At 43.5% G+C, this 17493-nt stretch overlaps 1 protein-coding gene and 1 long non-coding RNA gene across 9 annotated transcripts in view; both read left to right on the top strand.

Annotated features, from left to right (window-relative positions):
- Nucleotides 1–17493, top strand: part of nicn1 (nicolin 1) — a 581340-nt gene that overhangs the window by 16207 nt on the left and 547640 nt on the right. For 6 of the 8 annotated variants that reach the window (XM_063473302.1, XM_063473301.1, XM_063473300.1 and 3 more), the window contains exon 7: nucleotides 226–286. In XM_063473302.1, the coding sequence (XP_063329372.1) occupies nucleotides 226–267 (42 nt within the window). In that variant the 3' untranslated portion in view covers nucleotides 268–286. Of the gene's footprint in view, nucleotides 1–225; nucleotides 544–17493 lie in introns of those variants that run through there. The other 2 variants (XM_063473304.1, XM_063473297.1) reach the window with 1 other exon arrangement.
- On the top strand, nucleotides 3052–4915 carry LOC134626874 (uncharacterized). The gene is made up of 3 exons (XR_010093853.1): nucleotides 3052–3646; nucleotides 3815–3877; nucleotides 4426–4915. It is a non-coding gene; the product is annotated as an uncharacterized LOC134626874 (long non-coding RNA).

Raw genomic sequence — 17493 nt, 5'->3', positions numbered from 1 at the left:
ACACACAGTCAGCCTCATCTGTCCTGTCACGAGTGTGTTCATGATGGAGGTGATGTAATAAAATTTGGTTGTTAGCTTTTCTTTCATGTTCTCAGAGGTGATGAACATTTTATTTTATCAAATGATCTGAAATTACATTTTTGTGAAGGCACGTGTGTGTGTGTAGTCATGTGTGTGTCATTAGAAATGAGAGCAGAGTGATGATGGTGGTTCTCTGTGCTGCAGGTGGATGGATGCTACGATATCAGCCTGCTCTCCCTGACATAAAGAAGTTGGTGTGTGTGTGTGGGGGGGGGGAACGCTCGTATATCGGAGTTCATGATGGCGGCTGTAACAGCATGAAGAGAAAGTGCTGACAAAGACAGACAGGACGTCTCATCTCTGCTCGTCACGCTGGGGTCATTTCCTGCCCTGATGTCATGCTGTCACAGAATTTAAGTCTTCGCTGTAATGTGTATTTATTGAACTGAGAAGACCTGCGGGTCCTTCAAGTATCTGTATTAAAGACTCATTCACTAATAAAAAGTATCTTAAAGTAATAAATTGTCTCCTGTGTTTGCGTGTGATTTCATCACATCTTCAACCTCAGCTCTTCTTTATATTTAAAACCCTCCACACTGTGCTGGACTCACACACACATAAACGAGTGAAGTGATGATGTCAGCTGAAGAACATTTTTGGTTCTTTCTGTAGTTCTTGTTGATGGTTCCACTGAGCTGGGGAAAGATAATCTAACCTGTTGAAATGAGAATGACAATAAAAATGAGTCACTGCAGATAAAAACACCGAGGTCTTTTCATTTTTTCTGAATAAACGCAGGTAGAAAATGTTAAAGTCAGCCCAATAGGTTTGTTTGGCCTTCGTTTCATTCTGAGCTCACATGAGTCTGTTCCCTTTTCAACCTTAAATTTCATTTGTTTGAGTGTTTGGAGCCTGACAGTGATAAGACTCAAAGCACAGGAAACAGAAGCTGATTGGCTCACAGAAGGCAGGCAGGAAGATGATTGGACCAGAGCGATGGTGAGAAAACTGAGCGCTGTGACGAGCCGCGTGAATGGCCAGGAGACGGCAGAGGACTGCACTCTGTGTGTAACTGCCCACTGTGGACACTTGGTGGCAGCAGAGCGTCATTTCTGAGCTCCTGAACCTCCTAGGACCTGGCGTCCATATGTGGACATCACATTTTGGGTTATTTAGACCAAAATACTAAATTTTGCTCTACAAGGGCCTGATATCCACTTACGAGGACATTATACTGCCACTGTTCAATCAAAATTTAAAGCGAATATCCTCATACGTGGATCTCGTTTTTCTCTGAAACAAAAATCAGGTTAAAAAAAAAAATCACGTCATTCTTTGTTTTTACATGAATCAGGCCCCAATCAACCCAAATAGCAAAGAGAAATTTAAAATGCATGCCACGAAAGAGTTTGGGTCTTAGGAGGTTAAACCTGCTGCTTACTGAAGTCCCCGTGAGGACGATTTTACTCAGAGAGCTGAGGAGGACTGCAGACTTCCACCATCGAGTCAGTGAGGAAGGCGCTGACAGTTTAAACTTCAGGAAACATTAAAGTTCTTCACTGTTTTCAGGTGACAGCTTCTCGTCATGACGTGATCGAGTCTGCTCGTTTCTCGCTGCTGGGCGATGAGCAGCTTTGCATGATTCACAGTTCAAAATAATCCTTCTTCATCTCATCCTGTGCCGCCCCTCAAGTCAGCCACTGAAACGAAGTGTTTTAGCTCCGCCCCCTTAAAGCCAATTTTCTAATTGAAGGTCAGATGAAGATCAGATGAACAGCAGGTGGGTGGAGCTTCTGTGCCCGAGGGGCCCAGTTAATGATATCCCCTCCCTGTGACATCATCCAGAGCCAAGCATAGAAAAGTCAGAGTCAGGGATGTCAGGAGAAAAATGACTTTGGGGGAAAAAGAAAGTTTTGGATGATTTTTTTTTTCCCTGATTGGTGAGACCTGGGGGAAGAACTTTTCAGAAGTCATAAATCACACACCGGAGGTTTTATTAGCGATACTGAATCAGCCCTGCGAGCTCACGCTTTCAGAAATGTCTGCATGTTTTTCACATCTTGTGTTAGCTGTGCATGACTGAGGCCTTACAAAACAATATTAGTTTGGAGGTTTGTGGAGGAATATCACAGACTGTGTTTAGCAGCAGCTGCTGGCTGGATTCCCTGCAGTGCTTTATACAATAAGGCAGGCCTTATTTTAGCAGAACAACAGTGGCGGTTCTCGGGAGGTTTGTCCAACAGTGCAGACTGGAACCAAGACGATGAGCGCTGGGATTTTTTCTTCTTCTTGTTTTAATTTGCTGCAGCAGCCTGCTCTTTGTCATAGTTAAGTTTTGTTTTTTATCACACTGAGGGGGATTTTGAAAACTACAACAAACACAAAGCAGGAAGAAGAAGAAGAACGCAGCAGAGGACCTGAGGTCTCCACGGCTGGATTCAGAGGAGTGGAGAAAGGCCCGCTGTCTGCCTTCAGTGTGACGGAGGCCCGAGGCAGTTCACGGATGTGGTTTGAATGTTGGGAACAAACATTCAAACGAGTGAGGTGTTAGAGGAGGCTCCTGGGTGTCTCTGCAGAGACAGTAAATCCCCCCAAATAATCCTCCCTGCTGTCTCTGAAATTCACAAGATGAACTTTATGTTTTTTTCAGTCAGACTCAAAATACAGCCTGAGACCAAAAACTCACCAGGAAAGAGTTTTACTGAGCAGGAGGCTCGTTCTCTCCTCACAATCACACCCAGAGGAGTCGCCCCCTGCTGGACGTTAGAAAGAACGCAGGTTTGTGACACACCATCATTGGCTCTACTTTTCAGACCTGATAAGTTTAACGTTAAAGTAATTATAATTAATACTAATATCATGCTTGAACCAAAACACTGACAGAGAGAGAGGAAGTAAAAGGCTGTGAGCGAACGCTGAGGAGGAGGACGCCAAATTAATGAAGAAACACCAGAGTGACTGAGCCACAGGGGGGAGGGCAGATCTACAACCTGCAGTAAGGTGATGTTGAAGCCCAGTATATGGGCCAGATGCTGCAGACAACTGGATGATTGGAAGACCTGACCCCCCGACACACCTGGGACCACACCTGTAGCATACACACAGGAAGAGGGCGGTGGGAGATCTCCAGCTCCAGCAATTTATTTGAGTTGTCTTAACTTAGAAAAACTAAGTAAGCTGGAAATTTTGCTTCTCAGTGCGGAAGGATGAAAGATGTGTTTTAAAAATGCCACGTCACTACCGTCCTCGTCCCTCGCACGGATATTTTAGATCTGGTCATTTTGCTTATTAGAAACTTTATATATTGGAAGTTAACTATTAACAAGCTTGTAATGATTATATTTAAATTAGGTCTTTTTTTAAACACATATCTCTTTAGGCCTAAACTGACAGTGCCAATACCACACATTCAGACACAGTAGTAGATGGTGTTTTTAATACTATGTGTTTGTATGGGGCCTACATTGACCTTCTGTGTTGTAGGTTATAATGACTGCACAGCCATTAAGGATCAAATCAGCTTCTAAAAAATGTTGTTTTTTCTCCCTCTGCTTGCTTCTTACTGTCTTTGAGGCCGATCGGGACCAGCACTCCTGCTGTTGGACAGAAAGACATCAACTCAGTGGTAAGTATTTTGGTTTTCCAATATATTAACAACTGTCAGTGACATTTATATTAATCAGGCTGAACTTTAATCATAGTTTAGATCAGCCTGTTTTACTTGTTGTTTTGTTTGTGCTTTGGTTTGGGGAAGTTGTTTCTTTACTGATCTTTTCCTGTCTTCTGTTATTAGACTTGAGATATGACTGCACGATGCTGTTGCTGTGACTCCAGTTAATTCTACAAGACATGCTGTGTAAGTAAACAAACAACAACAGTTTGATCTGCATTTCCTGAAAGATCACATCCCCCAAACTTAGTTTAGAGGGTCTACACTGTATATAGTGAATAGAATAGAATAGAATAGAATAATCCTTTAATTGTCCCACAAGGGGAAATTTGGGTGTAACAGCAGCAAGAAAGACACATATACAACAAACAGCACACAAGACACAGAACAGAAACATACACAATTTTTATATATTTACATCAAGGACAAAGTCTGCAAGTTTTCTAACAGCAAAATTTGTTTTGTGCCCAAATCATTTTGCAGATCATTAGAATGAAAGTTATTGGCCATGTTTGCATAGTCCTTTTTAAAATGATGCTTTCATGACATTATTGTGTGTTGGGTGGTGGTCACGGCTATCCAGACTGACAATTGGGACATTGAATGTCATCTCTCCGGGTGGGAGGGAGCCTGAGATTGTCTAAATTGGAGTCTGTTTTATACCAAATGCAGAAAAAATGTTTTAAGAAAGCAATTAAGTTCATGTTCCAAAAAATATGATTGTTTGCTTGCAGGACACCAGGAGAGATGAGTCCTCCGTCACAGATGGTGTGGTCAGTGAAGATGGTCGCCTGCAGGTTCAAGCTCATTGCATCTCCAACCCACATCCACTGCCACTGTACTTAAGGGAAGTTAAAGACTTTCTTCTGCACCTACATTTGGATCACCTCGATCCATGACAGTCATTCAGGCAGTAATGCCTGGACTGGAAACAAGCATCCTTAAAATAATACAACATTCCAGCTCCTGTGTTGGAATGAAAAACAAATGTGTTGTTTAAATCAGAGACTGCACTTGTGACAGAACAATAAATATTTTGATTATATAAGTAATGTAAGTACAAAACAAGCTTGTGGTAGGCCTAAACTTATTTTCAGAATAATTACATCTGAGACTTTGTTTCATTGTAAGATTATAACAGTGATGGCAATATAATTGTTTGTTGTTCAGCAGAACAGTGTCCAGTATGTTGGCTGTTATACTTTGTTGTGTTTGAAAATAAAAGTTGGGCTGATTTTAACATCATTACAAAAAGTGTTGTTAATTATTTTTAATCATATTCAGGTTACCACAAATTGTTTTTTCATTTAGTTGAACTTGAAATGTTTGTCAGTAGGTAAACGATTAGTATTGTACAGTCAGAAATATCAAGTTATTCTTAATACTGCAGACTTGCAATGAATAAGTTGTCCTAACAGTCGTCTTAAGTAAGCTTTACTATGCAAACGAGTTTGCATAGTGTTTTTGAGTTCTGGGAACTAATTAGATTTTACAGTGTATGAAATGATGGAGAACAGGCAGAAAATAACTGTTTTTATGTTTGTTTCACTTTTTGTCTTTTGCATCTGATGTCATCATAAAACATGAGGTAACTGTCCTCTGGATACAAAACTGAAGCTGTTCTGTAAACCAGAGCAGACGGAGCCAACACGCCGGCCAAATGATCCACAAAGATGATGTAAGAATGTGTAAGTAAAGCAGACGTGTGTGTGTGTGTGTGTGTGTGTGTGTGTGTGTGTGTGTGTGTGTGTGTGTGTGTGTGTGTGTGTGTGTGTGTGTGTGTGTAGAATAGGTGGTGAGTCCTATCAGAGGAAAAGTGCTCTTGATTAAAGCGCACACGTCGTACGTTCTGGGAGGAAAGGGGGCAGTGCTGCGCCCCGCTGAGCTCCTGCTGAGTTTTATTTATTGCAGTTCAACATTTGGAAAAGCTTGAGGGACAAACACACACAAACCTCACACTGTGTGCACACATCTCTGAATGATGACAACAACAAACCAGGAAACAGTCAGGAAAGGATCGAAGCGAGCGGTCAAGTTTAGCCAATAATATTTAAAATAATACCAAATAAAGTCAAAGTGCTCCACAGAAAGAAAAGACAGCATTAATACGAGAGTCAAACTAACACTGCTGCCCATCAAAAAAGTTTAAAGACTTTTAAAAGACAGTAAAGATGCTGCTCTGAGCTCAGAGCCGCTCCACAGTAAAATCATGATTTCAGGAAAACTGAAAAACATGAGAGCTGCTGTTTCACATCAGCGTTAACAGACTCTGATGTGAAACTAAAACACAGCTCACGAGGAAAACACAGCTACAGCGCTGAATCCTGATCTTACAACAGCAAACATCATTTTCCATCATCATTTATGTCACAGAACGAGCCAGCTCGCTGCTGCTCACAGAGTTTTATTGGTTAGTGTGGGTGGAGCCTGTAGGTGTACCTCTGCCTGCTGACTAGATGCTTTAGCTCTGAAAGTCTGTGAGAAGTTCAGAGTGAGATGGTGCAACGTATGTTCGCGCATTCTCCTTCATAATAAAGCTCTAATAAAGTTCGGTGGTAACTCCTCGGCGTCACAACTTTGCTCTCGTCAGCAGGTTTGTTTCTGTTTGAGGACAAACCAGGACAAACACTGCCAGCATCTCACTGCTGGACCTCAGAAGTCCTCTTTTCCACAGATGCTGGGCATGAAAGTTTACTGCAGCACCTGGAGAACATGAATCATTTTATTGGAGCTGAAAGAAAATTGGACTCTTTTTTAGCTCAGTCTGACTCAAAGTGAGCGTTGGACCTAACAGCAGACTGGAGTCTCAGTGGTGCTTTAAATGTTTCAAACAAACGTATTTAATTATTTGCATTTAGCTGGAACTGTGCATGGTATTTTAATTGTACCCTTGTGTATCCGCGTCCCTCACGTAGGATATTTTGCTGCCTCTGAGACATGAAATGTCACACCGGTCTGCAGAAATAAACTCTGCCTTCGATGCACGGCTTCCAGCGGAGCTGCAAATTGGAAGAAAGGTTGAGAAAAATAAATCAGGTGAAAGAGGCACAAAAACAGAGAGAAACAAAGTGAGGAGGGACAGGAGGCTGTCTGCACCTCCACATACAAATCAGCATCTACCGAAGAGAGCGCAGCACAAATGTGCAGAGCCAGCTGCCCGCTCAAGTGCACTTGACATTTAAATTCATGCGCTGGCCCACTTTGTGCACCCCGCATTTCAATGCACTGTGGAAACATCTGAGTGAATGAATGTGGACGTTTGTGTGAGAAGATGAGTCAACCATCACCCCCAAAAAACCTCCATCTCCTTACTCCACCTGCACACGTACAGCCTGCTCCCACACAGTGGAGCTACGTCAGCTCTGTGAGGAGGCGACACAGCAAGACAGGAGCCAAGCTCACCTCCTTTATCGAGACCAGCGCTCCTTGCTTTTTGAGAGGCTGACTCTTTCAGACAAAGGGCCATTTAACAGTTAAGCACACGAGAATTAAAAAGAAATAATAATGAAATAATGTTAAAGTTTATATAAACTCTTAGTTTATACTCTCTTGCACAATGTCAGTCTTACTTTTACTCTTTTTAACTAACTTCATCTTCACTTTTCTTTGGTTTTATCCCTCTTGTGAACTACAAGAGGGATAAAACCATTTATCTATCATCTACCGACCGACCTATCAGTTTATCTAGTGGCCTAACCTGAGCTGTGATCCAGCTGTGCAGCACTTTGGAAGTTTGGATGAGAAGAAAAGATTTCTCACCAAAGGATCCTCCTTTCCTCCTCGCTTCCTCATATCTTTACTGAGAGGAACTGAAACCTCTCCCACTCTTCTTCTGTCATGACTCCTGCTGCCACTAGAGGGCAGGATGACAGAGTTGCTGTTTAAACTAGGAGCCCAATCTTTCCATTTTACCCTCTTTTCTTTTGTTTGCAGTTTGCAGCAGGACTTTTCTGAGCCGGTGGCCCAGATCCTCGGCCCGTCCTTCAGTTCACAGCATACATCAGCCGTTATGTCCTACTTTATCTCCTTTCCTCTGTCCTCTGCAGGCAGCAGCAGACTCACAGTGTGATTTATCTGTCAGAGTAAAGCAGCTCGATGTGGCTGTTTTTGAGAATTAATATCAGAGTGACAGAAGTTAAAGACCGTGGCGCCTCAGAAACCTCCTGCAGGGGTGTTTCTGGGCTCTCCTTCAGTTCTGTTGGAGGAAACATCTTCAGCGGTGTACGGCTCACCTGATTGGCTCGACTCCGTCTGCCCGTGTCATTAATGCAGAGTTTGTGAGCAGTTTAGCCTCTCTGAGTAAATGCTCTGGGACTTTGTCTTCCTCTCATTAACGTCCCGCCCAGCACACCGTCACTCTCCACCCATCACCGTCCTCCATGTTGAAAATCTGATTCAACACATGTACCTTTGCGTCGCTCTCCACGCTGAGGGATGCTTCTGCAGCTTTTCACCCCGACACCATGAATCATTTATTCAGATGAGGCTGTGACAGCGGTGTCACGGCCTCCCTCTGATACCTGACAGGAGGAAAAAGATGCTTCATGCTGCTCCATCGGCCACACGGGGAAAGTTAACCCTTCCACTGTGGACAGACCAGCTCACAGGAAATGAACACCTTTTCAAATCTGGCATGCACAAAGAGATAAAATTGTAACCTTCACTATCATAAAAATAAAAAGACCTTTCCATCATGTCTCTGCTTTTCTAGTAACATCATCTTATTGCATTGTCTTTTGTAAGACTCCACCCACTCTTTATCTGACCAACCAACTCACCCACACTGACCGCACTCAAACGCCTCCAAACTTCCATCTTAATAACTTTAACCAAAACGACAAACTATTTTACTAAAATGGAAAAAAGGGTTAGATTATCCATGAATCAGAGGCTCAGATTACCAACAGATCATGTAAAAAAAAGACTTTAGGGTTTGCAAAGCGCTTCAGTGTTTCGCTCCACTTAAAGCTGCACAAGCCTCATATTAATAATGTGCAGTGTTATTTGATTTTTCCCTCAGACTCAGCCTCTTCGTGCCCTGTGGAGAAAAAAGAGGAGAACGTATGAGCGCTGACCTTTACGCTGACATTTTAAAGAACAACGAGTGATCTCTGTTTCAGATACAGCAATAATACACATGTTTGTTCCCAGAGCACTTAGGGTAACGCAGCTTGTTGCTGAGGCTAAATGATGCATAATTAAAATGATGAACGTAATCATGTTGCCTTCCTCTGGGGCCGCGCGGCAAATCGTTTCTTCTCCTAATTGGAACACAGACGATTGGTTTTGTTTCGAGGGTGTGTGATTTGCGTCAGAGCTGATTCGTTCTCTTTGCTGCTGAAGATTTTTTCCTTTAATTCATTTGTTTTTGTTTTTGAGCAAATACGAATACAAATAGCTTTCAGATTAATATGCCAGTCAATCTGCAGGGCAGCCAACACTTAATGGGGAAAAACTCAATTTAAACTTTCTCAGACTGGTGGCAATAATATAATATTGCCATCAGCTTATATGCAAGCAGAATCCCAGATAAATGGGGGAGAGTTTGCCAGATTCAACAGGCAGATCATCCAGAATGAGATTTCCATACCAGATCAGTCGGGTTAACAACGATGGCCAAGAGAGAAACGGCAGTACTGCATGAGGGGCAGAGGAGTATGTGAGGGTGGTGCAGGTGTATGAGGACAGAGATACAGTGGTGAGGTGTGCAGCAGGAGTGGCAGGTGGGTTCAAGATGGGGGTAAAGCGAAGGTGGATGAGCTTAAATACCTGGAATCAACCGTCCAAAGCAACACAAGAGAGGTGAAGACGAGAGTGCAGGCAGGGCGGAGAGGGTGGAGACGAGGGAGGATTTGTAACAAGAGTGAAAGGGAAGGTTTACGAGATGGTAGCGAGACCTGGTGTGGTGGGTGGAAGCATACTGCAGGTGGATGTCAAACATCTGGATTTATGGTGACGGACCAAATCCAAAAACCCGGATTAGCCTGTCAGGTGAAGGACCTCGTCGTGATTAGCAGTCACGTTCCTGTGGAGGCCTTATTTCACTGCACAAACAATCTGAGCACCATTTCAGCAGGAATAAAAAAAATATGCTTTGAAAACTCTGCCTGTGTCCCATCAAAGTTCAAGTTCAGCCCAAGTCGCCCGAGAGCGAATCACATTCCCTCTGGAAAGTTTCCGAGCCACTCACTGTGTTCCTGTTCATTCGCCTGCAGGATGGAGCGATGCACATCATCCACGAGGTACGCGAAGCATGCAGCTGCTGGACGTCGTGAAGACAGAATTTGGACAGGTTTGGATTCCTGAGAGCACAGAAACATCAGCAGGTGCTGTGTGTGATTATTCAGAGCTTTATGGCTCCGTCACATCTGATGAGACCATTTGCATCTCCTTTATTTATGTGCAGCGGTGACTAAGTGCAGCTGCTCAGACGCCTCCAAATGTGCTCTCTGATTCTGACGCTGTATTAATTTAACACTAAATGGGGTTATTTGTGCAAACAAGCGATCCAGCGTCCCCAAGCAGAGCAAGCAGAAAAAAAAAACACATTTTCAAGCTGCAGGGTGGAAACAGAACAATCAAATCATGCATCATGTAAGAGGGGAGAGACAGCAAACACCCGGAGAGCACATTCCTGCACGACGAGCAGCAAACGTGGCTGATGGAGCCGTGAAGTAAATCACTGGTGAAATGTGTCATACATGCGTGTCACAGGACAGACTGAGGGAAACAGTGACGCAACAAACACTGCAAGAGGAAACACGACATCAAACTACGCTGATCTATGAAGAGTGTCCAGTTACACCTCTATTACAGCAAAACACCGGAAAACAGCTTGTTTCAGAGAGAGGGCGGACTGAGGAGCCAGGCTGAGGCCCAGGATCAGACAAAGAAGGATTATTTCCAACTATAAATCATCCAAAGCTGCTCAAGAATGGAAATAGATAGAGATGAGCAGATAGAGATGGGCACATCCTGATTAGCTAACCCACAAGAATCCAGCTTTGTCTTGGCCCAATGCAACACGATATGGCTCAATGACACAATCAAATCAGTCCAAAACCAGAAAAGCCAGCAGAAATAAATCAAACACACAGATTCGTCACAAAGCTCGAGCAGGTAAAAGAATCAAAGAGCAGACGTCAGTGAGAGAGGAGAGTTTCTGCAGCAGGAATCATAAAGAGCTCTTTATTGATGCAAACGTTGCTGGAAACAGAAAATGAGTCAAAGGGTGAAGCTGCATGAATCAAGGTTTAACTTTAAGTTTCAAGGATGCTTCCGTGAAGAATTCGATGCAACGACTTCTTCTACAGATGCATGCAGCTCCAGGTTAGAGAGGAGGGGGTTTAAGAAGAAGTGAATCTACTGTCAGCACACCAACGGCTACTTTCTTTGCATAAATGCTAACTGAATGAGACACAGGTGGAAAGCTTTCAGGTAATTGGAGAAAAGACAAAGATAGGAAATGCACAAGGAGAAATATTTGTTGTGTTAAGTGACAGCAAAGAAAGAGCCTGAACCTAATTCTGTGTTTGTGTACACATAGAAGTTGATTCTGTGTATCTGGTTGTTCTCAGTGGGAGAAACGTTTCATCCTCCAGGTGTCTTCTTCAGTCTCAGCTGTCTGCAGGTTTCCAACCTTACAAACACCAAACTCTGTCAGTGAACAGCTGATGTCTTTTAGGTGCTTGCTTGTGAGGTGCAGGGTGTTGCACCAGCAACCTCTGGACACCGGCTGGTTTCTGCAATGACAGAAATTCAGAGCAAACACATTTCACCGTCCTATTTTTACTGCAGTGTGACTGAGCTGAAGGTGATATTAACTTCCTCCCACATGACAAGAAAGCAGACTGTTATTAAAATTCATGCAAATAGAAAAAAGACTCTTTTTTTTATTGCTTCTTTCTTCGTCCTGGTCCGTTCAGACTTTACGGTCTGCCTCCTCGCCGTCTCAGCGTCATTCAGAGCTCCAGGAAGGTCACCCCTCAGGAACAGAGGTGTCCCGCCTGGATTGATGCTTTCATTTCCACATACTTACATGTGCTGTGTTACTGTAGCTGCGAGGTGAGGCCATGCTGCTGGAAGATAATTTGACAGCTAGATCTTTTCGGGGATTGAAGCCAGGCCTGATCGATGTGGCAGGCAACCTCATTAACGAGCATCCTGCTGAACACTCACCGTGAGGAGGAGATGACAAACAAGGCAAAGTGTGTGACGCACATACAGGAGCTGAAGTGATCCTGCGTTTCTGTTTACACACACACGCGCGGAAATGAGAACTCCACCACAGGCAGGTGCGCCTCTCAGGACATAACTCTGCATCAGACACACAGTTATGTACTCAGATTAGAGATGGCACGATACCACTTTTTTATGTCCTATACCGATATCATAAATTTGGATATCTGCCGATACCGATATAAATCCAATATAGTGTATTTTATAATCAATAAAATGTTTATTTTTTTATATCTTGCTGCATTTTGTATAAGTTCATACTCAAGTTTAAAAAACTAAACTAAACTAAAGCTATTCTGTTACACCTGTATGCAAAAAATACACTGCAGCCAAAATATTTCAAAGATCAGCAAAACTGATCAATCTAATAAACTTAAACCTGCACCATCCTCCCTATTCTGGTATTTTAAAGAGTACTTAGCGGAAATATTAAGCAACCTAACTAATAGGGTTGCAAACTCCCAGCAAAAGAAAAATAAAGGGAACCACCCCCCACCCTCCACCTCGTGATGCTTAACTGACGTAATCGACTTTAATTTAATGCACGTGTAAAAAAATGCACAGAAATCAATTATTTTTGCACAATAATTAAATAGATTCAACATCTTTCTTCAACAGAATTGCAGACTGCACAGATGGTACCTTCCCAAAAGAAAAAGTACTATAGCTTACTAGGTTATATTAGACTTAATAGTTCCTATATACAGTAATGGACTTCTATACATTTTACATCAGATGAAAACTTTGGTTGTAAGATTCAGATAATTATTTATTAAAAGTGAGACATGACAATAAGAAAGAAAAGTGTTGCTTTGTGCCCCCTTTCCTGTTAATGCCCTACCTGCCCCCCTGGCAAAACTTTGCTAGACACGCGCCTGCACAGTTACCAGCTGTCAGCTGATAGAAAAGGATCCTGGTGCAGAAAGTAATATTAAATAAATTCTAACAACAGCTTATCAAGCTTAAACGTGCTGCTGCTGTTTATCCGCTGGTTTCCTCTTTCTAGAGAGGCAGTGCTTTACAAACATTCAGAGATGAACTTACACACTTGCTTTACTTCTCTCTGGGATAACTTTCTCCGAGATTTAATGCCGGTTTGGAAGCACGTAGCGGCTCTAAATGCTCAACCAGACCGCCGACAGGTCTCGCACGCCACAGCCGCTCTATCACGAGACGCACACTGCTCCGACGTGCGAAGGTTTATGAGCTGGGAGGTGCTTTTGTGATATTTAATGGATCGGATTACATTTTTTATTCCTCTCCGATATCCGATCCAGTAATTTAGGTCAGGACCGATACTGATACGTAATATCGGATCGGTCCATCCCTAACACAAAAACACAGCCTGAGAAAAACTACGACTAACATACGCGTCTGTCTGTCTCACACACGCGCGCGCGCACACACACACACACACACATCGCACGCACACACACACTACATGAACACCTCCCAGTTTAACCTCCTGAGTGTGATTTGAGGTGCGTGCAGAGTCAGGATGGTGTTAAACAAACACAGGAGCTGCTGTTAAAGAATCTGATGCTTTCTTTGCTCTGCGGCGTCGAGGCCGTCAGGGAAACAGGAAACAGCTGCCGTCTCGTTTACTTCCCCACAAACACAGGGCAGCACGTTTCAGGTGACACCAAACATCTCATCACTGTTTCACTGCATTTCAAGCATTACGAGCTTATTGTTATTCTCCAAAGAGCATGCGTTCACAATCAAGCATCATGCTGTAATGAGGGGCGGAGCTAAACTTTGCACACAGAGGAGGCGGAGCATTCTTTCAGGGCTAAACTGTACAACAATGAGACAACCCCCAAAACAGGAATGGTGTTTCAGGTGGAGCACACTGACATCGTCATGCCCTCCTCATCTTTCTCGCTGTTTGTAACTAGTCTGCATTTGACCAGAGTCAGTGTCACTGCTGGGAGTACGAGGCCATACCTGGCCAGGTACACACACCCACACACACACACACAGACGTATGTGTGTCTCTTTCTCCCCTCATTTTCCCATCATCTTCCAGTTGTTCCCAGCAGATGGTTGCCCCTCCCTGATCTTACTCCTGTCTGAGGTCATTTCGTGTCAAAAGGAGTTCTTCCTTCACACTTTTGCCGACTTAGTGCTGCTCACAGGGATCTTCTGATTGTTGAGCATTTGTACCACTTTTCTTTGTACTGCCACACTTGGCACCTTGTGAGCAAAATGTGCAGCTGTTTGCACATCAAAGCAAAGACAATTAGATTTTGGTATGAGTACATATACATCATATTTACATCTTTTCTGTAATTAATTGTTTTTCTGCCAACTGCTGTAACGTTCAATAAATGGTTTCTGTTTATTTTGGATGAAATATCTGACCAGCATTGATCTGTATTGATCTGTATTGATCTGTATTGATCTAGTGGATAAGCGGCGGCTGATGAAACAGAACTTGTGTGTTTGTAAAGATTAAATCTACATTTGGAACTTTCCTCCGTTTACGCACCGCCATGTTCTCCCAGCAGGTGATGAACTCGAGTACTGAAACTGTAAAATACATTAACATCCAAACTTTGTGCAGCTGGATAATGCAACAATAACATGGGCACACCTGCACGTGCTTCAGCACATCATTTGGAAACCCCTGCAGTGAGGTGAGTACAGGCCGCTCACACAGATGTGTCATCATTTCGTTATTGTGCTCCTGACCTGCAACACAAGCAGAACCAGAGTCTAGCTTGAACTGTACAGTAGGTCCAAATCCACGACATTTCATTGAGATCGACTTAAAAAGCATCTCTGTAGAGGAGCGGTGATACAAAGGCACCCTTCTAATTTTTGATTGGTTTAATTTTTGAAGGCCTCGCGCAGGTGAAGCACCATAAACTGATTTTAAAGGTGGAGACTGAGTTCCAGTGACGCTGGGCGCCACTAGATGGAGCTGCAGCTCCTCCGTCCGTCTGCTCTCTCAGCTCTCAGCTCAGTCTGTCAGCGAGCTGCTGTTTTTGTCTGTCTGCTGTGAAATTTAAGGGATGAACTCTTTATTTTCTGATTGCCGTAAGCAAGTCATGCTTGTGCGTATACCATAAGGCAGGCGAGGTACAGCTTTCTGATCCCCGTCTTTACCAAATAAGCAATAACGCTGTGTCAGTGAGGCTGTAATGAGCACCAGTCTGCACCAAAATCCAATTTCAGAGGCTCTGATGGACTGTCGGAGCGATGCTAATTGCTCTCCCTCCCACCGACAAAGACTGGCAATCAAAGTCGACTTTTGTCATGCTCATTAGCCTGGTTACCGCCCATTCATCTCAGACGGGTTTAACCCTCGAGGAGCCTCAGCGTTGTGAGATGTGCTGCTGTAAGTGCTCCTGACTGAGCGAGCAGACAGGTGCGTGCAGGATCAGGATTAAGCTGCCGAGTTGGGATGATGATGCGATGCATGAACACAGCAAAACAAACACGACAGAGGTAGAAATGGGATATTGCACAATGCGTGATGCCATCCAGCCTGAGCGGGTTACACCCTCCACCGATTCAAATGTGCAGGGAAAGCATGAAGAATGGGGAGATTAGTTTTTCCTCTAAGCCTCTCACAAGGAGAGCAGGAAGTCATGAGGCAGCACTTTCTGCTGTATCACTGCTCTGCAGTCAAACTCCACAACCAGCAGCAACACCTGTGTCCACAGATGCAGCCATTATTTTCACATTATCCTCAGCTCGCTACAACATACTGCACGCAAATGTGCTGCACTCTCCTGCTCCTCCCTGCAGGAGAAATCCTCTTAGAAAATGTCACTTCTTCCTGCATCCGTCGCATCTTTCATCTGCATGATGGGTTCATTCTGACCGTTACTCTGACAGTTATCCATCTGGGAGCTTAAAATTGTTTGAGCACGTCCAAACATTAAGGATTAAGAGACAGCAGGCAAACTGACAGATGCACAAAATGAGCACGCAGACGTTTTCTCTCATGTGTTTCTTTCTCATTTTTGTCACTTGGTGTCTAAAATTGGTTGATATCAGTTTGTTTCTTCACCGTGGGTCTTTATTATTTTGATATTTTATAAGTGAAGACAGCTGTCCTCTGAAACAGGGTTCAGGTGTATCCCTGAGTTTTCAGGATTACAAAGATGTTTCCGATCTCAGGATGGAAATTCCCGGTTGGAATTTTCAGCCCCCCACTTGGAAAGTCGGAGTCGCCACACCAACCCTGGCTTAGCAGTCCAAGACGGTGGCAGTGTCGTGGAACTTAAGCCTTACTCCTCGTCAGGCGGGACTGTCACATAAAGACATGGTGAAGGCAGCCATATTTGGAGAGTGCTGTTTAAACTGGGCGAGCATCATTTCACAGAGGTGCTGACGTTCTGTTTTCGAGGTGTATTTCCTAAACCTGAGTAGCTTTTAGTGTCTAAACAGAACCAGTGAATCAAAGTGAAAATCAAATCGAAAACAAAAGCCAAATGTGATTGATCAGGTCAAACGTTCCTGACAAGAACTATCTGTGGAACCCCAACAAAGAAAAAGGATCCTGAAAGTCAAATGATTGTTTTAACATACAAGAGTTGAGGCCAGAGAGGTTCAGGTAAACTTGTTCAGGTGCAGTCACCTGAGAAGAAACACATGAAGGTCGCCTGAACACTGGCACAGATTAAAACACTGGGTCGGGGTTCCAAGATGAACCTTTTATTCTTTACCCAGTTTGCTGAAAAACCACAGGAGCGAGCTCTGCAGGGAGGCACATCGCTTTTGTTCAGGACCTGGGACGATCACAAGTCAGTGCAAAGTCAGAGGGAACCAATCAGCAGCATGAATGGGAGCCACAGGTGGACACCAATCAGAGAAGGACAAACATGGAACAGGAAGTTTGGCTGACTGGCACCTTTTTCTGCATCACTTATTCAAACTGAAGCCTTCCAGTAATCGCATCGTTCATTTTTACTGGTTGTATTTTTCTTTCTTTCTTTTTCTGAACGATTACCCGGATCATCAGTATGATGGAACTGGTTTTATTGTGTGTTATATTTGCTGTGTTGTGTATTTGTGTTGTATTGAATAACTCTCCAGGCGCTTTTTTCTTCTCTTTCTATTGATTGATTCTTTTTATCCTAATAAAAAAATGTAGAAAACGATTCTGCAACACAAACTTTCTCACTAAAAACTCTGATAGGGACGTGTAAGCGATGCTGAGGACACACCAGCGGCATCGGCTCGATTTTATTTTGGATTATTTCTCAGCTGTCGGCTTGCTGCCACATGCTGCAGTGAAACGAATCAGTGTTCGGTCAGCTTCACCCTCTGACTTCAGCCGAACCTCCGACAACCTCAGGCTGCCTTTAAAACACACAGACTGACCAGAACTCACATATTACACGTCACACTATAATTCATGAAGAACACTGTGTGAGCTTATTGGCTCCTGCATTGATCTGTTCATAAATAAATATTCACTATCTGCTGCAGATAAACAAAGAAACACAGCAGGAAACAGCTGATATGGAGCAGCTCATTTCCATAAATATTCCATAAATATTCCTGCCTTTAGGCTTCGTGGTCTGTCGGCTGTACCGAGTACGTCTGGC

This window comes from Pelmatolapia mariae, linkage group LG5 (assembly GCF_036321145.2).
Source record: "Pelmatolapia mariae isolate MD_Pm_ZW linkage group LG5, Pm_UMD_F_2, whole genome shotgun sequence".
NCBI classification, from domain to species: domain Eukaryota; kingdom Metazoa; phylum Chordata; class Actinopteri; order Cichliformes; family Cichlidae; genus Pelmatolapia; species Pelmatolapia mariae.
The sequence above is the reverse complement of the archived record's forward strand: the minus strand, read 5'-3'. Positions and strand labels throughout refer to the sequence as shown.